Source organism: Scardinius erythrophthalmus (genome assembly GCF_964197995.2).
Source record: "Scardinius erythrophthalmus genome assembly, chromosome: 7".
NCBI lineage: Eukaryota > Metazoa > Chordata > Actinopteri > Cypriniformes > Leuciscidae > Scardinius > Scardinius erythrophthalmus.
In genome coordinates this window covers 21,671,618-21,695,840 of record NC_138227.1, presented here as the reverse complement: position 1 = coordinate 21,695,840, position 24,223 = coordinate 21,671,618, and the positions used below count along the sequence as shown (strand labels likewise).

The 24,223-nt window shown below is 36.7% G+C and overlaps 3 protein-coding genes across 8 annotated transcripts in view; 2 read left to right on the top strand and 1 right to left on the bottom strand.

Annotated features, from left to right (window-relative positions):
• Positions 1-217: 217 nt before the first annotated feature.
• Positions 218-8,131, top strand: tsku (tsukushi small leucine rich proteoglycan homolog). Its single transcript, XM_081371311.1, is given in 3 exon segments — positions 218-391; positions 394-405; positions 6,198-8,131. Coding segments are annotated over 3 exon segments (1,101 nt in total). The 5' UTR covers positions 218-352; the 3' UTR covers positions 7,248-8,131.
• Positions 8,132-8,800: 669 nt separating this feature from the next.
• On the top strand, positions 8,801-21,122 carry LOC308693625 (uncharacterized protein). 3 transcript variants are annotated; one of them, XM_081370673.1, is made up of 7 exons: positions 15,120-15,221; positions 15,306-15,348; positions 16,341-16,484; positions 16,997-17,332; positions 17,467-17,625; positions 17,731-17,759; positions 20,357-20,748. In XM_081370673.1, exons 3-7 carry the CDS (start codon positions 16,427-16,429, stop codon positions 20,456-20,458), a joined length of 684 nt encoding a protein of 227 aa, XP_081226799.1. In that variant the 5' UTR covers positions 15,120-15,221; positions 15,306-15,348; positions 16,341-16,426; the 3' UTR covers positions 20,459-20,748. The 3 variants fall into 3 exon arrangements, with proteins under 3 accessions (XP_081226797.1, XP_081226799.1, XP_081226798.1); XM_081370671.1 differs by lacking the exons at positions 15,120-15,221; positions 15,306-15,348 and adding an exon at positions 8,801-8,943; XM_081370672.1 differs by lacking the exons at positions 15,120-15,221; positions 15,306-15,348 and having other exon boundaries at positions 16,036-16,484; positions 20,357-21,122.
• A 784-nt stretch (positions 21,123-21,906) lies between these two features.
• rap1gap2a (RAP1 GTPase activating protein 2a) overlaps positions 21,907-24,223 on the bottom strand; it is an 84,299-nt gene continuing 81,982 nt past the window's right edge. For all 4 annotated transcript variants that reach the window (XM_081370665.1, XM_081370664.1, XM_081370663.1 and 1 more), the window contains 2 exons: positions 24,113-24,151; positions 21,907-22,505 (listed from right to left, as the gene is read on the bottom strand). In XM_081370665.1, coding sequence (XP_081226791.1) covers positions 24,143-24,151 — 9 coding nt within the window. In that variant the 3' untranslated portion in view covers positions 21,907-22,505; positions 24,113-24,142. The remainder of the gene's footprint in view (positions 22,506-24,112; positions 24,152-24,223) is intronic.

Sequence of the window (24,223 nt, the reverse complement as noted above, 5' to 3'; positions counted from 1 at the left end):
AAATAACCATTCAGAAGTTTCCGGAATCAGAAAAGATTTCACCCCCTAGTGTTAGGCCTACAGTATTTAAACGGTGTGTGGTTGTAGTAGTCGCTATTCGCCGCTAGAGGGCGCTGTTGAAGCTCGCCGCGTTCAGACGTTGGTAGGCGCGGATTATCATCATCAGTGAGTGAAACTCTAGACGAGACTCTGCTTGCGGTGGCTTTTTATTGCTTCATCTTCTGTGGCGAGACTGTACTCTATAGCAGAAAGCTCGACAAAGTCACATCCCAGACAATACCGCAGGCGTGTTCATTTGCCACTCTACAAAAAGCTCTGGATATGACAATGACTAAAACTAAAGTATTTTCCAATGTTGGCCTGGAAAAGTAAAAGCTCTCCGACAGACGAGTCTCGCGGCACATGGTAAGTTTTACGAAAAAGAAAAAAGTTTTCTCCTGTGTCTCACGAGCGTGTTTATTTGGTCCTTTTTACATATCAAAATCGAAATGTACGCGGATTCCTTAATCTCCGATAGTTCGCGTGATGAAGAGTAAAGACATGGACTATGAAAAAGCCTAGATAGCCTATATTTGTGCATTCTGGTATCGTGGCAAGCACACTTTTGTTGAGCATCGTCAAGCTGTTACAAAGTTTGTATTTTTAACTGAGCACAGATGTGAGTCCAACCATCAAAGCAGAGATTTTGGCTGCGTCTCAAAACTTAGTGAGCTGGCTTCCTAGACAGCATATTATTATACCCAAAATGCTGTCAAGGTAGGCAGTCACTAGACTTTGAATCAAACCCAAGGCTGTTTTATTAGAAATGAACCAATATTGTTTTTAACGGAAGATTTTTTTTAAATACATATTGTTTTATACTTTTTATACAACAATAACTAAAAATAGATTAAACTACACCAATAAAACTTGATATTCACGGTTAATAAATGATGATGATGGCGAACATTTATGTAAAAATGTCGAGTTCATTTGCAATTGAGCTTAAATTGCTGTTTCTCACTTGAATGAATGGCTACAAACAACTGAGTAATTATGTTGTTTCCTGTTGAAGGAAGTAGCATTAGCATGATTAAGTGCTACTCTTTAGAGAGCCACCAAATGGTGCCATTTGTCAGTAGACCTGAATAAAACAGCAGTCCAACTTTAACTTACCTGTTCATTATTGCAACCCATTAATAATGGTACAAAAAATCCACATATTCTATTTAGATATTGTTTTAAATTATCTTTGTTCTAGGGATTATGAGTGCTACAGTAGCCTATATTGCATACAAATGAGATAATGCTGTGCAGTGTGCATGAGCTTTCTAGGATATGGGTGGCAACCTGCATTATGTCAACTGTACTGTAGTCAACAACCATAAAAATGTTGAACACTTTGATGCATGTCTCTAATGCAAAGGTTACGTGCTGCTGTTGGCATCACAAAAAGTACCTGGCATACAAAAGTTGTATTACTGAGCTGTTTGAGACACTAAGCTCCCATTAAATCTTACCCCCCTTAAAGTACTGCATTCTTTCAGCTTTATTGGATTAGGATGTCTGCTGTCTGCTAATTAAATTGGTTTAGAACCAACTTTAGTTCTTTTGTACTGTAGTTTTCTTTTGGCTATGTAAACTCCAGGAAAGATAAATTACGTTTAAAGTGCCCCTATTATGATTTTTCGAATATTTCCTTTCATGTAGCCTACCTATTACGCGTACCTTTTCATATAGCTGTCTGTGAATGTAAAGGGTCTGCAAAGTTGTAAAGTCGGAAGTGCACGACAAATAAAGTTATTTTCTCCCAAAAGAAAGAATTGACTCTGAACCACCTAAATTCCAGCCTCACTTTTGTGACCTGCATATGTAACAAGGTAACACATTTGCATAATGCATGCCTATGGTCTTCATTGGCTGCCCAAGAACAACGTCCACTTTGACCCGCCCTCAAACGTGCTCGGATTGATTGGTAAAATCGACGCTATTATTGTTACTATCTTGTCAGTGTAAACAATCTCTCAGCTTTAAGGAAGCCTCCGGAGTGGAAGTTCAGTCGTGGGAATGGGCGTTTTTGTAAGCGGTAGACCAATCACAATTGACTAGGCAGTCTGGCCAATCAGAGCAGAGCAAGCTCCCGGAAAGGCGGGATTTAGAGAGACTGAATCCTCGGATGTTTTTGATTTTGATTTGATGCTTATAAACCTGCTGTAGGAGACCTTCACATCAAAACTAGGAACCTTTAAAATAGGATAAATGATCTGCGTTTTGATACTAGACCGTTTTCTTGCAGACTCGATGGGTGAGCCTCACAGTCTCACTAAAAGGGGAGGAAGATAAATGGTTTAAATATGTAGCTGTTAACCACTGACAGTGATTGCTCTTAAAATACATTCCACTTAGACTTCAGGCATTCTAAGGAGGGATTTAACAGTGTACCACACCTGGAGAGTTCATAACCCCTGGAACACAGTGTCTCTTCACTGACAGAAGAAGTCCATGTCTCCAAATTCCATTCATTTTGAATGTTCTAAAGTCAGTGTTACATATGCGTAATCATTACCAAATACAAAATTAATAAATAAAGGGACTGAAAATGGTTTTCAGTGCTTTCACCTCATGTCCTAACTCCTAACCAGATCTTGACCAGAGCGAAAGGGAAAGACATGGCTGAGGTTACAAGTCTGTGTCTATATCCCTAACAAATACTCCCATTTAAAGGGATAGATCACCATAAAATGAAAATTTTCTTTTTCAGACCACAAAAGGAGAAATCTTTTTAAAAAATCTCACGCTCACACTCATCCATATAATGGCAGTAAATAGCAACCACACTCGATCAATGAAGAAAAAAAATTCTGATAAAACCACTGCTTTAATGGCAAACGTTTCGGTCTCAATGCCAAGTTGACCACTGAAAAAGGTCACATGTGACCGAAACGTTTGTAGGCTGAAACCAATTTGTATACCACCAGAACGCTTGGAATATTTGGCACTTGTCACATGGGACCAATCTGTGATACTTTTGTGTCTTTTTTTTTTTTAAGCTTGATGCTGGTCTCTATTCACTGCCATTATATGGATAAGCATGAGTGGGATTTAATTTTTTTTTTTTTTTTTTTTTTTATAATTGTCCTTTTGTGGCTAGAAAAAGAAAGAATGGCATACAGCATTAGGTTAGTACATGATGACTTAATTTTCATTTTAGGGTGAACCAACCCTTTAAGCAGATTCATCAAGTATAAGCAGCACTTTACAGTGTTTACAGTTACATGGTCGCAAAGACTTTATTTCTTTTTTGGTACCACTTTCTCATAGCATGTCTGCTATTGTTATAGTAAAAAGATTGAAAAACAGTCATAACTTATTAAATAGTTGTAAGTGTGCACTGCACTCTGTAACTTAGGCTAGTGTTTTCATTGTACCTATTATGCAATGCAATTACATAAGAGGTAGCCTAATTGTTTACCTAGCATGCTGGTTCTGTTAATCGTTATCTATAGCAGTACACGCAGTCTTACAGACTAATTATTGTTCATTTTTGCTGCTTCATTCTCAAGTCTCTTTCGACCTGGTTTGTAATCAGGTTAACCCATGCCCAGATTCAGCGGTAACTTTGTAGAGTGTTGAAACAGGGTTTAAGTTCATGTCAAATAGTTAAACAAAGAGCACATGGTAGGGTAATCAGGCAACAAAAGTCATAAGTAGAGCGTGGCAGAGCGTTTATAGATTTTAGCTGGAGTCATAGAGAACATCTCCACCTTTTAGACACATAGGCCTTCTGTCTGAGACATGTAAGCAAGATTCAGATATTTATGTGTAGAATGATGGTTTAATCTTATTTTTCACTTTCTTTAGTAATCAGTTTAAAATATTTACATGTGTAATTCAAATTATTCAGTGTATATTGGTCTACTGGAGTTATTCAAACTCTACTGGAGACATTTCAAAGTAAAATAACTGGCTGTAGAAGTGTTTTTCAGAGAAACGAGTACATGAACATAGCATGTTTCCTCGATATATGCAAACATATTATGAGTGAAAAAGTTACATACGGCACCTTTAAATATTAAGACTGTTTTCAACATTGATAATAATAAACAATGTTTCTTGATTAGCAAATCAGCATTTCAGAATGATTTCTGAAGGATCATGTGACTGAAGAATGGAGTAATGATGCTGAAAATTCAGCTTTGCATCACAGGAATAAATTACATTTTAAAACCGTTATTTTGAATCGTATGGAAGCTTGTTTCCGCCACTGAATAAAACATTTTAAAATATAATTGCGACTTTTTATCTCACAATTGCGAGTTTACATCTCGCAATTCTGACTTTATTTCTCAGAATTGTGAGATATAAAGTCAGAATTGCGTGAAATAAAGTCAGAATTCTGTGATATAAAGTCAGAATTCTGAGATATAAAGTCAGAATTGCGAGATATAAAGTCGCAATTGCGTCTTATAAAGTCAGAATTCTGACTTTTTTTCTCGCAATTGCGACTTTATATCACGCAATTCTGACTTTATATCTCAGAATTCTGACTTTATATCATGCAATTCTGACTTTATAACATAATTGCGAGTTTATATCTCGCAATTCTGACATCTTTTCTCAGAATTGTGAGATATAAAGTCCAATTCTAAGGGGAAGAAAAGACGGACTTTTTTTTTTTTTTGCCTTAGAATAGTTTATATCTCACAATTCTGACTTTATATCACGCAATTGCGACTTTATATCATGCAATTCTGACTTTATATCTCCCAATTGCGTGATATAAAGTCAGAATTCTGAGATATAAAGTCAGAATTGCGTGATATAAAGTCGCAATTGCGAGAAAAAAAGTCAGAATTCTGACTTTATAACACGCAATTGTGACTTTATTTCACGCAATTGTGACTTTATTTCACGCAATTCTGACTTTATATCTCGCAATTCTGACTTTAAAACACGCAATTGCGACTTTATTTCACGCAATTCTGACTTTATATCTCGCAATTCTGACTTTATATCTCCCAATTGCGTGATATAAAGTCAGAATTCTGAGATATAAAGTCAGAATTGCGTGATATAAAGTCGCAATTGCGAGAAAAAAAGTCAGAATTCTGACTTTATAACATGCAATTGTGACTTTATTTCACGCAATTCTGACTTTATATCTCGCAATTCTGACTTTAAAACACGCAATTGCGACTTTATTTCACGCAATTCTGACTTTATATCTCGCAATTCTGACTTTATAACACGCAATTGCAACTTTATATCATGCAATTCTGACTTTATATCTCCCAATTGCGTGATATAAAGTCAGAATTCTGAGATATAAAGTCAGAATTGCGTGATATAAAGTCGCAATTGCGAGAAAAAAAGTCAGAATTCTGACTTCATAACACGCAATTGTGACTTTATTTCACGCAATTCTGACTTTATATCTCGCAATTCTGACTTTATATCTCGCAATTCTGAGAAATAAAGTCAGAATTGCGAGATGTAAACTCGCAATTGTGAGATAAAAAGTCGCAATTATCTTTTTTTTTGTGGCGGAAACAAGCTTCCATAGAATCGTAATAATATTTAACATATTGCCATTTTTTTCTGTGAGTATGAGAAACTACTTTCATAAACATTATTTTTTATATTCTTATTTTACTTTCAAACTGAATTACATTAGGACGGTAAATTATCATTAGATATTTAGACATACATTTAGAGTTCTTTCCATTTTTTTAGTAAACCAGTAAATTTCACAAGTTTAACAAGTAAAAATTTGGACTTAATCATTGCTAATAATACTGGTTTGCATATATTAAAGCATCAAAAAAGAAAAGAAAAGCCTTGCACCCTTGTAATCATGACAAGTTGTCACTGTAATTGAAAAGGTCCAATTTAATAGGCTCTTTGATAATAAGAATTAGGTCAAATCCTTTGAGAAGGTGCAGAAAAATTAGGGCTCATCAAGTTGCACTAGAAGAGAAGAAGCTTGAATATGTTTTTCATGGAAAGGATGAATAAACACAGACCCAGAGTGACAAGCATGTACGTACAGCTGTAAATGATTGGCTACGTCGGCTTACAGAATTAACATGTTAATGAGTGACTTCTGATTTCTTCGAACCTCTCAAAGGCTTTTGGTGATGCTTGATTTGATTGGTTCTGTTTTGGGACGTGCATGTCTTTAAAATTAAACCCTTTAATGTGTGTTTTTTGGTTTATAGCTCACCATGGCCACATTGCTGTGTCTCTTCTTCTCTGTGCTTGGCCTGGCTGTCATGGGAGCAGTGAAGAACTGCCATCCGCAGTGCCGTTGTGAGGTGGAGAGCTTCGGCCTCTTCGACAGTTTCAGCCTGACCAAAGTGGACTGCAGCGGGATCGGCCCCGGGAACGCTCCTGTCCCCATCCCTCTGGACACCTCCCATCTCGACCTGTCCTTAAACTCCATCACATCCATCAGCGATTCAATGCTCTCTGGACCGGGTTACACCACCTTGGTCAGTCTTGACCTAAGCAGCAATGTCATAGCACAAGTCAGTCCCAAAGCGTTCTCTAAACTTCGTTATCTGGAGACGTTGGACTTGAGCAACAACGCTCTTGAGGGTCTTGGCGATGGCTGCTTCACTGGACTCCCTCTCGTTGAGCTGGACCTGAGTGAAAACCAATTCAAAGAGTTCAGCCTTGATCTCTTCACCACCAGGGCACAGGATATACCAATCATGGTAGACCTGTCGCGAAACTTTCTGACCTCCATTACCAGGAGGACGCCTGGCCATCCGCTCTACATCAAGAGTCTTATGCTTGCAGGGAACAGATTGAAGACGGTCCCAGCGCTTAACGGAATCCCACTTCAGTATCTCAACCTGGACGGGAACCTCATCTCCAGCATTGACACAGGCGCCTTTGATTCGATGACAGAACTGGTTCACCTGTCTCTCAGCGGCCTGTCTGACCTGACCTTGATTCAACCAGGTGCTTTCAGGGGTTTGAGGAACCTGCAGGTCTTAGACTTATCAAACAACAGCCGGCTCAAGACGTTGAGCCCAGATGTATTTAGCGGACTCGTCTCTTTACAAGAGCTCCATTTGTCCAATACTGCTGTCACACCATTATCAAGGGCCGTCTTTACCCAGATGCCAAGCATAAAGAGTATAACTCTAGGGTCAAACGTGCATTGCTGGAAGACACACAAGCAAGGACAGTTTCACAGACAGATTGGACAGGCAAAACCCAATGATATACTCACCTGTGACAATGCAGGAATGATCTTATGAGCCTGAAGTGCCAGGAAAGACTCGTTTTCTCATCTCTGTGCCTTTTTAGTATCTCTTAAGATCTTTTATATTTTCTAATTCAAGATTGCATCGTATTTGCACATACTATGCCAGCTAATTCACAGGTGTTCATCATATTTTAACACAGAGATGATACATAACAATGGCCTTTGCACTTTATTGATCACATTTCTGTTCTTCTACTTAATGTCACCTGAGATTCGAAGTGTGATGTCAGCTCTAATGTGATGTTTATTTAGTTTTTTTAACACAAACAGTCTTAAAGTGTCATAAGTTCATAAGTTGTAAATTCAAACAAATGTGTAGTAGGTCAATTTAGAAGTCATGGTGCCTTACAGTGTCCTTCATTTAACGGTATTCTGGAACAAAACATTTCTGATGTTTTGATGCCCCATATATGATACACTTTAAATGACCATAGAAGCCGTACAGGTTACACTAATGCATACAAAACTTCTCAGAAGGTGTATTGGAATTATTTTTCAGTGGACCTTAAACACTGAGGGCAAGCAAATTTGGTTCATTTAGATGTTTTTACTTGTTTTAAAGTGGGGCATTTCTTTTTCGATAGAAGCACAAAGAATAAAATACAATTGAAGAATTGAAGAAGAATTGAAATTATTTTAGCAGTGAAATGTTTTCCTAACACTGAACCTAAAATATGATTTACAAACTACAACATTTTCTACACGTCACTCAGTCTGACGTTTGAGGGAAATGTAACGTTAATGAATTCCTGAGGTTTACATGATGTTGCTCTGAAATTTTGCACTTTTGATGTTTTAAGATGGCTCATCATGTGAGTTGAGGTATGTTTTATGTTTGTTCAAAACTATACTCCTAATAAAAGTTAATCAACTTTAGAAATCTAATGTCTTGTGATTTAATGCTCACTTCCCCAAACAGTATAAAAACTTCCAAAGTTAAGCCAGGGCTCTTTCTGAGTCACGTAGTGCATTTGTCATAATACAGGCCTCACTAATGTGGTTCTCTTCAGTATGACGCACTCAGACAGCAATGATTTGTTTATAAGAAACACCCAGTGTTTTATCCCACACTTTTTCCTTTTTCTTTTTTTTATATATATATATATATATATATATATATATATATATATATATATATATATATATATATATATATATATATATATATATATATATATATATATATATATATATATATATATATATATACAACAATTAAGCATTAACCATTCACTCAGACTAACCATGGACAGCAGTTTTAGGTGGACAGAAGACGCCATTGCTGAATTGGACCAGATGACTTTAGCCTGTCATGCTTTAGGTTTGTAGTCTTCATATATCCCCTTAGCTACTCTGAATTGTTGCCAAGATCCAGCTCTTTGAAATTCTAGGAGACTAATGCCAGAGACACATCCCCCTCTTCTTTTCTACACAAAAGCTTAATGGAAAAAAGGTTTACTTAACGGCTAAACTTTCACTTTGCACTTTCTGCCATGCTCTGGATAAATAAGTAATGTAAATAAATGTGGGCCAATGAGGAACAACAGTCAAGAGCAAACAGTCAGTCAGTGTTATCATGACATTCTCTACATGTTTCTGAGATTTCTCTTTGGAGAACACAAGAACACCATTTTATGAGGATAAATCCTTTAAAAGTTGCATTTCCTGAAGAAAATACTAGCACTACAGTAAGTTTTCTTTGCCATTCTGCTATACTATAGCACACATTTTTTAAATTAACATTCTATTAAATTAACATAGTATTCAATGTTTATCTAGAGATATTCAATACTTATTCTCCTTTTTTATATAAATTGTAGTAGTAGTTGATTTTTCATTTGTTGACACTGGCAAGCCAACTTCACTGTTCTTACAAATCAAAATAAATTAGCATTAACCTTTACCATTCTTTTACAGAACATTGTATATGTCACAATGAATTGCTAAATTTGATTTAGAACAGACACTGCTTATCTTCCTTGTCTTTCATAAGCCTCAACTTGCCTTACTATGTGAGAGGTTGTACTAGATATGATGATGTAAGCAGTATATGGTACAGAGTTGGATGGGTTAGGGTTATGAACTTACTCTGAATTGTATTTCTCCTCCTTCTACTTCTTTGTGCTATCCGGCTTTTAAAGCCATTGTAAATCTATTAGCCTTGACTTGCTCTCATTTTAGATAAGAACAGAAATTCAATGGGCCTTAGGTGAATAATTTGATGGCATAATCAAAAGCCACAGTCCACTTGCAAAAGAAAAATGTTGACTTAAAAAGCCCTGGTGCATGGAGAGTTCATTTAAAAAAATAAAAATTAACTTGTAAACGCCAACCATGTAAAATCCTCTAGTTTGTTAAAGCCTCTCGACCCCAGATTCCCAATGTCCAGTTAATTCAAGGCTGAATTGCCAGAGAAAAGACAATGGCCCACTGCCAACACAAACTCAAAGCACAAGAGAATCGATATGGAACAATCAACTTTAAGTCAGATTAAAAGGCTTCAATGTCTGGAACCAGAACACAAACAATAAATGGAATGAAGCCTAGAAAAAAAAAAAAGCAGCCATGGTCACATTTCGCCCATGAAAATCTCATGAATTTTTCATTGGAGAAGCATTCTTACAAAGCGCCACGCAAATGCTTGTTTTCCAAATCAGATTCATAGCATGAGAAAAAATATATGAAATCTTTTTCATAGTTGTACTTTTAAAAATGACAAAGTCCTACACAGAAAAACTTCACTATACATGCTCATAAAACATCCCACATGATGCAGTCTCATTGCAATTCATATATCTGTTTTAAATTTTGGCAAATTGGTGGCTAATTTGAGTGGATTCATATTTCATTCGCAAGTTTTCATTCAATTTTTTCTATGAATTGTATGTTTTCCCATAATTCACATTGTATAGAAAAATTACCACCTCGCGAAATAGTTAGTTTCCCATGAGATTGGGTTGGGTGCACAGTACAAACAAATGAAAAGTTCTCATGTGCTCCCTTGAATAAACAAAGACAGGATGGTAACATGGCTATCTATGTCGAAATACCTTTTAAAAAAACACATAAGCAAACAACAACCTTCTCTAGATTGCACAACCTTATAACAGCATGTACCAGTTGCTCTACATATTTTCTAAAAGTGTGCTGTTTCATTCTCAAGCTGTTGTTGACATCACAAGCAGTACAGTCATCTTCATTCCCTTTCTGCCTAATGTTAAAGACCCAGCGTAAGTCTCACAGTATCAGAAAACCAGCACAATAGAGCCTTTCTCGCTGTAACACTGCGTGCAAAAGAAAAGCTTTATTGTGCACCAGAATAGACACATCAGGCTCCGTGTCCATACGTCACGCTCAACTGGGTTAGTTTTTTGTGTCAGAACAGGCCTTTGTAGCTAAAATCTCTTGCAGAGGTTCTGACCACATAATGATGTTTGCATTCCATGTAATGCATTAGCGCAATACCATCTTACACTTGTATTTTATTTTTTTGCCTACTTCTGCAATGTGGGTTCAAGAAACCTCAGAGAGCCTCAAGCTAGGGGAAAAAAGAGCCTTGTTGTAGATTCAATGAAGGCTGAGGACGTAATCTGATCATGGAGCAAACTGTTTTGCCAAGAAATCTTTCTTTCTTGGGACTGTACCACTCAGAGGACACTAATCTGTCTTTTCATGTGTGAACAAAAATGATTTGTACATGGCTCTAAGCATTAGCTAACTCCTTTGTCCTGCAAGGCACTGTATACATCGAAAATATAGAAGAAATTTGTGCTTTATTGTCGGTTTAGCACACTATTGTTTGCTCCTGAGTGGTCATTCCAGGTTTCCTGTTTTGATTGATAACAATGAGGATTGGAGATCAGGTTCACTTTCGGATCTGTAAAAAGGGACGGCAACAAAGTTCTTCTGCAGCTCGTATACGAGCATATGAATAAGCTAAACGATTAAATGATTGTGTTAGACATTGCGTAACTTTGGGTTGGTGTTGTACTGCGGGCGTTCCAAGAAAAACAGATGTATCCTGATTGTTAACCCACACTACATGCATCTGGTTGTCATTAAGGTTCGCTGACTCAAGTTACTCGCAGCAGGAAACAATCGCACAGCTCAAAGGAACCTTAGGGAGCTTCTCTTCGCTGAAATGCTGCATTTGTTGTTTAAAGGGATATTTCACCCCAAAAATGTATATTCTCATATTATTGTCTAAACCTGTGGATGAATATCATGTCATAGGATGCCATAAGTCACTTTCAAATTAGTGAGAAGTTGTCATTTGCAGCTCAAAATTTTATAAGTCCATATTATTTATCTTAAAAATGTGTTTTTATATATATTTTTATTAACCTTATTATTAAACTAATTATATAAAACTATGTTGTCAGTGATAACAAGTGATAACAAGTAATACCCTGATTTATAGATTATCACTACACATAAGCTACATCAATTCGTCAACTAACCATTCAGAAATTTCCAGTTGCTTCTATGTGTTGTCACTTCTTCTTGAGTCTCTCCATCATTGTCTGACTCTGGTTTGAACATAAAAGGCTAAACGTTTTTAAATTTCCAGTGCATGTGTGTGTGAGGTAAAAGGGCACAAACAGCTGTAGCTCCGCCCCCTGTGCCGGGAGCAGCAGCTCATTTGAATTTAAAGGAACAGACACAAAACGGTGCTTTTTGCTTACCCTCAAAAAGTGACAATTTTAACATGCTATATAAAAATATCTGGGGGGTATTTTGAGCTAAAACTTCACATACACACTCCGGGGACATCGAAAACTTATTTTACATCTAGCGAAAATGGCATTATACCACCCCTTTACATTTTACACCCCAATACATTTTCTGGCTTAAATGACTGGTAAACAGTTTACAACTGATCCTAATTCCAGAGCATGCGTTTTTCACACAACCTGACCTCCTGTTGGGATGACGTATGACTATGAGGGCGAAAGTTTTTCGGCTTGATGAGATCTATAAGTGTATCAATTTGGTTACTTTATGTGAAAAGCGATGCGCTATATACTAAAATAATAATATAGGCTAATAAAAATCTAAAATTATAAACAAAATAATATAGGGCCTATTTGCAGAATCATTCCATTTTGCAACTAAGTTCTACTTCTTAAAAAAAAAAAAAAAAAAACTTTTTTAACTTTCAAGGCTTGTCTTTATCATATGAATTTGACCATTTTCAATACAGATTTCAAGCTTTATCAAGTGTAATCTAGTGTAGGCTATATCAAGACATTGTGAACGTCGTTCATCTTAAAGCAATAGAGCAGCAGCAGGTTGTGTTTAAGCTTGGCTTTTATCTCCAGCAGCAGCAGCTGTGTAATTGCCCGCACATGCCTTTTTATGCCTCAGCAATATCCAGATTTCCCAGCTGACTGCTGTGAAACTATTTAGCTTTGAGCACCACCATGTGGCTGCAAAAAATAGAACAAACTATTGTTCTTAAAGGAATTTCAGTGACAGAAAGTGATATACAGTATCTGGCAGCATATATATATATATATACAGTGAGGAAAATAAGTATTTGAACACCCTGCTATTTTGCAAGTTCTCCCACTTAGAAATCATGGAGGGGTCTGAAATTGTCATCGTAGGTGCATGTCCACTGTGAGAGACATAATCTAAAAAAAAGAAATCACAATGTATGATTTTTTTAACTATTTATTTGTATGATACAGCTGCAAATAAGTATTTGAACACCTGAGAAAATCAATGTTAATATTTGGTACAGTAGCCTTTGTTTGCAAATTACAGAGGTCAAACGTTTCCTGTAGTTTTTCACCAGGTTTGCACACACTGAAGGAGGGATTTTGGCCCACTCCTCCACACAGATCTTCTCTAGATCAGTCAGGTTTCTGGGCTGTCGCTGAGAAACACGGAGTTTGAGCTCCCTCCAAATATTCTCTATTGGGTTTAGGTCTGGAGACTGGCTAGCTAGGCCACGCCAGAACCTTGATATGCTTCTTACAGAGCCACTCCTTGGTTATCCTGGCTGTTTGCTTTGGGTCATTGTCATGTTGGAAGACCCAGCCTCGACCCATCTTCAATGCTCTAACTGAGGGAAGGAGGTTGTTCCCCAAAATCTCGCAATACATGGCCCCGGTCATCCTCTCCTTAATACAGTGCAGTCGCCCTGTCCCATGTGCAAAAAAACACCCCCAAAGCATGATGCTACCACCCCCATGCTTCACAGTAGGGATGGTGTTCTTGGGATGGTACTCATCATTCTTCTTCCTCCAAACACGTTTAGTGGAATTATGACCAAAAAGTTCTATTTTGGTCTCATCTGACCACATGACTTTCTCCCATGACTCCTCTGGATCATCCAAATGGTCATTGGCAAACTTAAGACGGGCCTTGACATGTGCTGGTTTAAGCAGGGGAACCTTTCGTGCCATGCATGATTTCAAACCATGACGTTTTTGTGTATTACCAACTGTAACCTTGGAAATGGTGGTCCCAGCTCTTTTCAGGTCATTGACCAGCTCCTCCCGTGTAGTTCTGGGCTGATTTCTCACCTTTCTTAGGATCATTGAGACCCCACGAGGTGAGATCTTGCATGGAGCCCCAGTCCGAGGGAGACTGACAGTCATGTTTAGCTTCTTCCATTTTCTAATGATTGCTCCAACAGTGGACCTTTTTTCACCAAGCTGCTTGGCAATTTCCCCGTAGCCCTTTTTCAGCCTTGTGGAGGTGTACAATTTTGTCTCTAGTGTCTTTGGACAGCTCTTTGGTCTTGGCCATGTTAGTAGTTGGATTCTTACTGATTGCATGGGGTGGACAGGTGTCTTTATGCAGCTAACGACCTCAAACAGGTGCATCTAATTTAGGATAATAAATGGAGTGGAGATGGACATTTTAAAGGCAGACTAACAGATCTTTGAGGGTCAGAATTCTAGCTGATAGACAGGTGTTCAAATACTTATTTGCAGCTGTATCATACAAATAAATAGTTAAAAAATCATATATTGTGATTTCTGTTTTTTTTTTTTTAGATTATGTCTCTCACAGTGGACATGCACCTACGATGACAATTTCAGACCCCTCCATGATTTCCAAGTGGGAGAATTTGCAAAATAGCAGGGTGTTCAAATACTTATTTTCCTCACTATATATATATATATATATATATATATATATATATATATATAGACTATTTTTCTTTCCTTTTTTTCAGTAAGGTATCTGAAAATCATTGGCATGTTTTTATGTTCAAGCATAAATCTAACAATGTATAATAATTTCCCAGTGGTGTAAGAAACAATTATATTCTCTATTTACTCTTTGTATCTAATGCAGTTTTTCTTCTCGCATAAAGATATCTTATTTTAAGGATGTTTGGATATTTTTACAAGAAAATGACAAAATACTAAGCAAATTATTATTATTTTTTGCAGTATGGGAAGAAACTCTAAACAGCAACAACACAAATTAAAGAAAATATCGACTGCATTTTAAAACTGAAGAAAACCCTTCCTTAATCTGTAGTTTAATTTCCTGCCCAGTGCAAAATTTGCCTTTAATAATACCACAGCTGGACAGACACACATAGGCTATTACAAGTGTAGCAGATTGGGTATTTCCCTCCGTTACTCCCCCTGGTGGAGAATGGGAATAATCTCCCCATAGACTCAGTTGTGTCAGAAACCGGCTGGTTACTCATTATCATGATTGCACTTATAATAAAAGCAAGACACCCATAGCAGAGTTTTAGCTGCTTCTGGTTACTCTCTTGCTGTCCCTTTTTCTGCCTTTTCCTGATGGAGTCGTGTAGTTTGGGTCACTTTATTTGTCCAATCTCAGGTATGTGGATGGTTGTAAAGTGATAGGTGATTTAATTTATTTTTTTGTTTAATGTTGGTGTGTAACCTGAAGCCTGTTCTGCAGTTGCTACAGTGCAGTGAGGGCATGTTGCAGCATGCAGTCATTTTATGTACATTGTCCTGATGCAGTGAGTATGATCTCTTTGGGGGATTCTTTTGATTTAAAAAAAAAAAAAAGTGCTTAAATCTCACTGTTGTGAATGTGTGTGCAGGTTGGGGGGCGTGCCTAACGGCGTGCTTCCAGCTCAGAGCCGTGTAAGTGCATCTGTAATCAGCAGGATACACGGACCCAAACTACGCTGCTGTTTTTGTCTCCCTTATAAATTTGTTTTGTTTATTTATTTTTATGGAATCTGTAACTTAAGTGGGTTCTCTTTGGGACATCTGAAAGGGGGTAATATTGTTAAACACACTTGAGTGTGGATTTGTTTCATTGCCTTTGTAGTGTGGGACACTAACGTGTGGGTGTAGTGAGTGATTACTTACAAGGTGGGTCAGAGATTCTTCTCCTGTTAATGCCTTCGATTAACCCCTAGTCTTTGTTTTTTTGTTTTTCTTTCTTTATTTTATTTTAATTTAATTGTATTTTAAATGCCTGCCTTTTTGTACTAACATGTAGGTAATTAAGAGGTAAATTTGTGTAAGGTATTTATTAGTGATGCCTTCCTTTTTGTGCTAAACATGTTGGCAATTAAGAGGTAAATGTTTGGAAGGTATTTATTAGTGAATGTGTTTTTCAATGTGAGAAGATTTTGTAATAGTTGTTTTTAATTGTCAGAACCGTCTCAGTCCTCTTTGCCAAATAAACGAACCTGTGTTGTCTGAGTATATCCTTGGGCGAAAGTCCCAAGGTGGCGTAGTTGGCTACATTGAAAATCTTATCAGTTTATTGAATGTGAACTTCCTTGCTGTCTAGCTTTGCTCTCGCGTTCCCCACTCTGCCACACAAGGAAGGATTCACAAAGTAGCAATGTTAGTCTGTCTAGATTCCATCATCCGTCTCCTAGTTTCAGTCCAGTTATAATGGGATGTCAACAGTGATGGAGATTCCCTGCTCCAACAGGAAGGATATGATCCAGGTTTCCCCCAAGCGTGTGGCAAACTTGCCTTTCCTTCCTTAAAGTGCACATTCGGCTGAAGATGCCAAGCGTAATTAAACTGAAAGAGTACATTTCCCCGAAGTGAATAAAGAGAGTGGGTGTTTACGGAGCTAGGAAGAGTTTAGAAAGTAAGTTTTGTCGTTGTAGGAAGCCTAGCCTACTGCGGAGACGTGACGGAAGAATCATCCGAACTGCGAGGACAGTCGTCAAATAGTATGGAAAAATTGTAAATCATGAAAATCGCTTACAGGTGTTCCTTGACGTTTCTGGCATTTTTGAGTATGTTGAAAGGTAAGCCACTTCTCAAATTCATAGTTAAAACTGCGGTACTTTCAAAAGTAGGCTACTTAAAACTGTTTTTCTTAATAAATGTTTTAGTAGTGTAAACATGTCCTTCTCAGACTTTTCTTTTTAATGTTTTTGCACCCAAAAATGAAAATTCTGTCTACATTTACTCACCCTCGTGTTTTAGACCTGAATGAGTTTCTTGCTCTGTTGAACACAAAAGAAGATATTTTAAAGAATAGCCTACGGGTAACCAAACAGTTGTGGGGGACCCTTGAAGTCGGGGGGTGGGGGGATACTATTAAAGTCAATGGTGACATCTTCAAAATATCTTCCTTCGCGTTTAACAGAACAAAGAAACTCAGACAGGTCTAAAACAACACAAGGGTGAGTTAATGATGACAGAATTAATTTTCATTTTTTTAACTATCCCTTTAATAGTAGCCTACAATCGGAACACAGTAAAAGTGCTTTTGTGTAACTAAAATCTCAACTCGCTTGTTATATTCTGATTTCAGCATGTGAACTGTGCTTATCTGTTCGAGCAAGTCGTGCTTCCAAGTTTGTTCCAGAGGGAAGCAGTCTCAAGTTGAGCTGTGAAGTGCAACACTGTGGGGTTAGCTGGACTGGAGGATGGGTTTTCCAGGAAATGCAAGCCACAGAATTTACTCTCCTCACTCCCTCCGAAAGAATCAAGCTGTCTAATTACAGCTCAACAGCCAATAGCACACATCTGTTAGTCCACATTCACAACATCAACCAGTCAGATGCTGGACCATACAAGTGCATGATAACCTGGCCTTGGGATAATACTGCCAGCAGTGGGCATGTGACATATGTTAATGTGACTGCAGGTATGTGTATTCTGGATATGCTATTGTTTTGAAATTTAAAAAGAAAGGATAAAAAAATAAAATGAGAAAGTATGAATGGGATCATCAACCTTTAGCTGAATCAAATCCATTTTAATGTCTTTATTTCTGGACAGCATCAGTAGACTCATCGCCATCGGGAAGAAACCTCTCTCATAGAGTTCTGCTGTGCCTTAGTGCCTCGATGTGCTTTCCTTTTGTTCTGGGATTAGTTTGGTGTCTGACCCGGGATCATCCACCACCACCCCCTGTCCCGCCTCGCTCCAACACTTCCTGTAAGAGCCAACTCTCTATTCTGAAGATGTGTCATATCAACTTGTCTGTCTGTCTGTGTGTATTGTTGTTATCTGCCTAAAGTTTAATATATTTTTTTTTTCTAGTTGCTGCTAGAGTGAAACCAAAAACGGAAGTAAGTACCTCAGTTTTTTGTGCTTTCTGGTTTGTTTAAAGCAGTCATGGACAATTTCCCCAAATTTTTTTTTTAATAATGTTCTCTGAGGTCCAATGTTATCAAGATTATCAAGATACATTAAAAAAAAAATTTTTATTAAAATAATTTTCAACGTCCCTGCCATTACATCTCGAAAACATCCGATGTTGAAAAATATTTTGTTAATAGTTTAAACATTTTCCAACAATGTGAAACATTCATGCTTATTACATATGCTTTATAAGTCTTGGTTGTGGCAAAAAAGTGTAGTGTCATGTTTTTAAATAAAATGAAAAGGATAGAATAGCATATCACAACTATTCAGTTTGACTGCGGCGCTACAGTATAAATACACAAAAGATCTCATATCAAAAGATCTGTATCAGACAAAGCAATAGTGACACATGGTAAAAACACTGCAACACACACTTGTGTTTTGCGACATTACTGTCGGATCCAGTGTAGTTGGCACTGCATCATCAGTTATTTTCAGTCTCTCTGAAAAGCCTGCAACTGTGTCTCGTTTAAAAATGAATCCACAGTAAAATGAAGTGAACAACTGAATAGTCTTACTGACGCCATTTGAATGAACTATGATAAAAATAAAATTAATCCACGCTTTCTTAAAGGGATAGTTCACCCAAAAATGAAAATTAGCCCATGATTGACTCACCCTGAAGCCATCCTAGGGGTACAGTATGTGACATTCTTCTTTCAGACGAATACAATCTGAGTTTTATTAAAAAATGCCTGGCTCTTCCAAGCTTTATAATGGGAGTGAATGGGTGTTTGTCTTTGGAAGTCCATCAAAGCGCATCTATTCATGATAAAAGTGCTCGACACGGCTCTCCGGCGGTTAATAAAGGCCTTCTGAAGTAAAGCGATGTGTTCGTGTAAGAAAAATATCCATATTTAAAACTTTATCGACTACAACTTTATCGACTAAAATAAAACTTTATCGACTAAAATAACTAGCTTCTAGCAGACGGCCGTACGCATCGATTTACGGCAAAAGAGTAAAGGTTCTTGCACACTGAGTCCGAAATTTTCGTATGCATTTTTTCGTATTCGTCATTCGGTGTCTCAAAATGCTTGCTACGAATGCGAAAAACAGAAAATCAAACCCTTTCAAAAACAAATTTGTTTTATGACGGATGAAAGTTTCGGAGGCAGTGTGAAAGCGTGATTGACATAACGTGAGGTCGTATTTATTTTTTAACATAAAAAACATTTTTTCGGACTCGTATGCAAGGACCTTAATCCTTGAACATGACGCACAACATAATGACGAACGTGGTTACCCAGCCCTGTTTGTTTAAACCGCAAGAGGCGTCAATTGCCGTCATTACGTTGTGCGTCAAGTTCAACGGTTACTCTTTTGACGTAAATCGATGCGTACGGCCGTCTGCTGGAAGCTAGTTATTTTAGTCAATAAAGTTTTAAATAAGGATATTTTTCTTACACGAACGCATCGCTTCACTTCAGAAGGCCTTTATTAACCCCCGCAGAGCCGTGTCGAGCACTTTAATAATGAATAGATGCGCTTTGATTTCCAAAAACATACAGCCATTCACTCCCATTATCAAGCTTGGAAGAGAAAGGACATTTTTTAATACAACTCTGATTGTAATCGTCTGAAAGAAGAATGTCATATACACCTAGGATGGCTTCAAGGTGAGTAAATCATGGGCTAATTTTCATTTTTGGGTGAACTATCCCTTTAATGTTAGGATCTAGGGCTGCACAATATATAGAAATTATCGAAATATCGCAAATGTATATATTGCGATATGCATATCACAACGGCTTGCAATGGGGTCATGAACAAAAGACAGAGAAAATCACTCACTGCTCTAAGCTGAATAACGTTTGTAGCTTTAATAAGAATCAGTATAGATATTTAATTCATAGAGTGAAAACTAAGCCGTGTTTTATTTTTACATTTGATTATTCAGTTTCTGTTGTTAAATAAACCTAATGTAGGCTTATGCTCTTATGCTACAGTAAAACATTGATGTTCACTTTTCTTGTCACAAAAAGAATGTAAAACACGTATGTAGGTTATATAATAGATAATTTAAGTTTATTTTACACACTTTAAGATTTATCGTATCCCATTATTTAATGAGTTATCTCATATCGCATTTTTCTTCAATATCGTGCAGCCCTATTAGAATCACAAGGTTGGTAATGCAAAGACATCTTGTAATCCCCAGAGACGTCTCTGGTTTTATTGCTGGAGTAATCCTGTTTTTGGGTCCGTCTCGTATTTATTAGCACATGACATGTTTGAATCAGTGGGCGGGGCTAAAGAGGCAATGATGTAGAGGTAGGCGTTGATCTTCTGTAGAGGCGGTCTTTCGTCGCATTATAATGTAATAATGAGACAAAATCTGAGTCGTTTTCTGAACTTGATTTTAATAAAAGCTGGTTTTGGACTGGAAGTTTTCAGTTCTGAAACATACCGGATATTTTTTTAGTACAATGACCTCTTATATGTCAAAAGATCAAGGGAAATTAGATTTCTCTATTCATGACCTTTGAATATGATTGATTTCTTGTCATTATTTATGCAGTTGGTGTATGCAGAAGTTGCATTGAAAAATTCAAGGCGGCAGAATCATTGTCCAAAACAAGTGCCTGAGCCAACTGTTTACTCCTCTGTGCATTTCTCCTGAACAGAAAGACATCTTGCATTTCTATCTCGCATGTGGCTGCGGGTATTTTTGAATACCAGAACAAACATGACTGTAAACATAGTGGCTGTACAGTTGCAATGTTAGACACAACAAGATTGAGAATATATCACACTTGTGATCCTTTGAAATGTGAATGCTAGCAATGTTACACTTTGATTTAATATAGTTGTAATGCCGTATCTGATGGTGTTGATGCCTGTAAGATGTGCTTTGTGTATATGGATTGTGTGATTGTACCTGAAATAAAAGGAGGCATATTTGAGCATGGCATTGGAGACATTTTTCAAATGATTTAGACAACAGACCGCTATTTGACACAAAATACATTTTATTTTATAATAAATTCTTAATGGCACACGCCATAACCAAATATACATATACATCATCTTTTAAATTATCTTTTAAATAGTTTTTGACTCTGTATTTTTTTTTAAACGTAACATCAACAACTTTTAAAAGCAATAAATTATGGCAGTACAAACATGTATGCCATCACATTTTATGTGAATGTTCTTACTATTGTACAAGAATATTTAACTCGCTCTCTGCAGTCTAATGCCCTCACCAATAAGTACCGCTGAAAACTAACAACTGATTCATGAGGAATGAGAAGAGACACATATTTGTAAATAACACAATTTCCAAAAAAAAAAAAAAAAAAAAAAAAGTCCTTCAAAACATTATTCTGCCAGCCATGGTTGAATAACGGTGCATTTACATTACACCATTACATTACATTGAATAACGTTATTACATCCACAAGTCCACAAACCATGTTGATGTGTGTCTGCTTTCTGGCCTGGTTTCACAGACAGCGCTTAGATTAAGCCAGGATTAAGCCTGGCTTTCACACTGCAAGCGGATGCGGACTGTATTTCACAGTCAACATACGGCTTTTTGCCCAGGGCAACGCAAGGAAAACCACACCTTACCTCAAGGCCATCATGGATGGCACTCCTTTTCATTTACAATGCAGCATACGTACAGCAAACGGAGTATGTGTGAAACAGGGGTTAGTTCAATTAGGGCATTTAAGTAGCTTTTTTAAACGTTAAACATTACTGGTGTGCATTCAGACATAAAACAATAGCACTGAAATATTTTAAGATATGCAAGTGCAAATTATTTCAGTTAAAACAGCTTAAACATGCATTTTAGTCTGGGACTAGCTTAAGCCTTTGCTGTGAAACCAGGGGTAAGTGAATAATTTAAATATATATAAATATATATATATTTGGAAAGTATTATTTTTTACTCAATTGTGCTAATATACCTGTTCAATAAAGCTGCCAACCCAGTGTTGAACAAATTACTGTAGTCTTTATTCAAAAAACTAAATGTATACTGAAAAGATTTTGCTTTAAAATATAATAAAATGTGTCTTTGTCAATCACACAATGGCATGTTTTTTTTTTTTTTTTTTTGTTAAAACCTTTACCTTTCTACCAACAATAACCCCTGGTAAATCTTCCTCTTTGGTTTCCCTCAGGAAAGAATTCGACCTCTTCTCACGTCACTCGAAAACAACAGAACCAACTCATTTCTCAGCAGTGCACGGTTCTCTAAAGTGAAGAGTATTTTAAGGCTTACACTGATGGGCGATGCGTTACAAGACTCAAAATGACCCGTAATCTCTGCAACAGACCGGGTATAGTAGCTGTACAGGAGCTGATAATGCAGTTTTGTAGTCCTTCTCTCTTGTAACATTTAATGACTGTACTGTTCAAGTATTTCAAGTGGCTGTGTTAATATTGAGCATCTGTCTAGAAAGCAATCGCAGCTAGGCAAGGACAGTTTTCAACACTTGTTTGAGCACTACATTTAAAATGTTGGACTAACAGAGACATTTGTTGCTTTTTCTACTAAGACTGGTGTCCTCTAAACCCTTTTTGTGCGAGATTGTAGGATCAGTTCTTAACATAGTGTTCAGTTGTGTAATATGTTGAACAGTAATAACTGTTGCATCGGCTAGTGAAAATGGTCCCTTTTTTCTTCCAATCTATAAAAATCCATTCATAGCCACTGCCTAGAAAGACAAAGAACAGACACACTGGGTAAATTATGTACGTTAAAAGTGCACAGATTCATTAAAGTACATACAAAACTAAGATAGAGAGATATAGTAAATGCGACCCTGGATCACAAAACCAGTCTTAAGTCGCATGGATATATTTGTGGCAATAGTATGGGTCAAAATTATAGGTTTTTCTTTTATGCCAAAAATCATTAGGATATTCAGTAAAGATCATGTTCCATGAGGATATTTAGTAAATTTCCTACTGTAAATATATAAAACATTTATTTTCGTGAGTGAATGTAGCACAATCGCGAACATAAATGGACAACTTTAAAGGTGATTTTCTCAAAGTGTAGATTTTTTTGCACCCTCAGATTCCAGATTTTCAAATAGTTGTATCTCGGCCAAATATTGTCCTATCCTAACAGACCATACATCAATGGAAAGATTATTTATTCAGCTTTCGTATGATGTATAAATCTCAATTTCAAAATTATGACCTATGTGACTGGTTTTGTGGTCCAGGGTCACAAATGGAAATAACTATAGTAAACCTCTTTTAAATGGAAATCAGTGTTATTTTAGTATTATTTATATACAATTAAATTATTTTTAATATTTAGAATTATCTTTTATTTTATCTTTTTTATTTCTATTTATTTTTATTTCAGTTTTAATCATTTTAGTACTTCAACAAACTTATTTCAGTTAGATGCCAAGGCAACATTTCTAATTTTTCTATCTAAATTTATAATTTTATTTCAGCAATTATCAAAAATTCTAGTTTTAGTTTTTGTTAACCTTCTGGTGCTCCTCATTTGTGAGTCACACTTGTTCTTCGCGGTCAAAAGTGCTTGAACACTTGAAATTTAACTTTTTTCCAGTGCTTCACTTTCACTTCACTTTATTGAACTGCACGCGCAGACCAAAGTGCCGTACAATCATACTTACATACAACTTACTAATACAGACACTAGCCCACTATCTTAAAGGCTAAAGAAAATAAGTCATTTTTAACACAAGCTTTAAAAACATTTAAAGATGTGATCTCTCTAAGTTAAAGAGGCAGACTATTCCAAAGCCTCAGATCCGCAAAGGCCTGATCACCTTTTAACTTTAAATGAGATCGAGGGACAGAAAGCAATGACTTATTTGATCTTAAAGACCTAGGTGCTTGGTGAAGAGCAATAAGCTCAGATACATACTGTAAGCCTTTTGCAGAACAGCAGAATTTTGTATTTTATCCTGAAATCCACTGGTAGCCACCTCAGAGAAGCTAAAATGGGTAACTAAAACTATTTAACAATCCATTAGAAAGGCCTTAATTGAAAATGATCAGACTCCTTTTTTGTTGTTTATTTGTTAACAACAATTATAGAACATGTTTCAGCATTCAATTAAAGCATTCATATTCCCACCAAATAGTTCCTATCCAATCCATATATGCTGTACTAGCTAACAAAATTTGTTTTTTCCACCTCAAAGCTTATGATATCCATTCTTTTTCATTCTAAATAAATAAAATGTAATAAAAAAAAACTTTATTTATATTTCTATGCAAGTATCAGTATCGAAAGTTTTGATATTTCCTATATGTTTTGATATTTGATATTTACCTTTTGTCCATGCAGTGGCTTCTGTCTGACCTAATGACCCTGAAAGAAAGGATTGTTCTCATTATTCACTTTGCAAATGGAAACAAACGCACTGTTATAGATCTAAGATAA

Coding starts and splice junctions, on each gene's coding strand:
- LOC308693625 (XM_081370672.1), top strand. CDS start 16,427: ATGAAAATCGCTTACAGGTGTTCCTTGACGTTTCTGGCATTTTTGAGT. Junction 17,626..17,730: donor GCCTCGCTCCAACACTTCCT/GTAAGAGCCAAC, acceptor TTTTTTTTCTAG/TTGCTGCTAGAGTGAAACCA. Junction 17,760..20,356: donor GAGTGAAACCAAAAACGGAA/GTAAGTACCTCA, acceptor TTATTTATGCAG/TTGGTGTATGCAGAAGTTGC.